We start from the raw sequence: 224 nt of genomic DNA, 5'->3' as shown, positions 1-224 counted from the left end.
CCCTCCTCCCCCTCCATCACTTGCTATTAATAAGCATTGCCCTTGCAGGTATGCCAACCCCACCTTCGAGACAAAAGAGGAGGCGGAGAAGGTCTTCAGGGAAAAGGAAAATTTCAAACTCAACGGGATTAAGTTGGCCGTCCTCTTCAGCAACAAGGGTTAGGGGCCATGCTAAATCTAACTGGGAAATGGTAAGGATAGCACCACGGAAGTTGCAGACAGTC

General features: G+C 49.6%; 1 protein-coding gene across 1 annotated transcript in view; it reads left to right on the top strand.

Moving 5' to 3' along the window:
• LOC119594418 overlaps positions 1-224 on the top strand; it is a gene marked incomplete at its 5' end in the record, with an annotated part of 5,195 nt that overhangs the window by 4,579 nt on the left and 392 nt on the right. Inside the window, 1 exon segment of the mRNA XM_037943480.1 lies at positions 49-191. Coding sequence (XP_037799408.1) covers positions 49-163 — 115 coding nt within the window.

Source organism: Penaeus monodon, chromosome 33 (assembly GCF_015228065.2).
Source record: "Penaeus monodon isolate SGIC_2016 chromosome 33, NSTDA_Pmon_1, whole genome shotgun sequence".
Lineage (NCBI taxonomy): Eukaryota > Metazoa > Arthropoda > Malacostraca > Decapoda > Penaeidae > Penaeus > Penaeus monodon.
The sequence above is the reverse complement of the archived record's forward strand: the minus strand, read 5'-3'. Positions and strand labels throughout refer to the sequence as shown.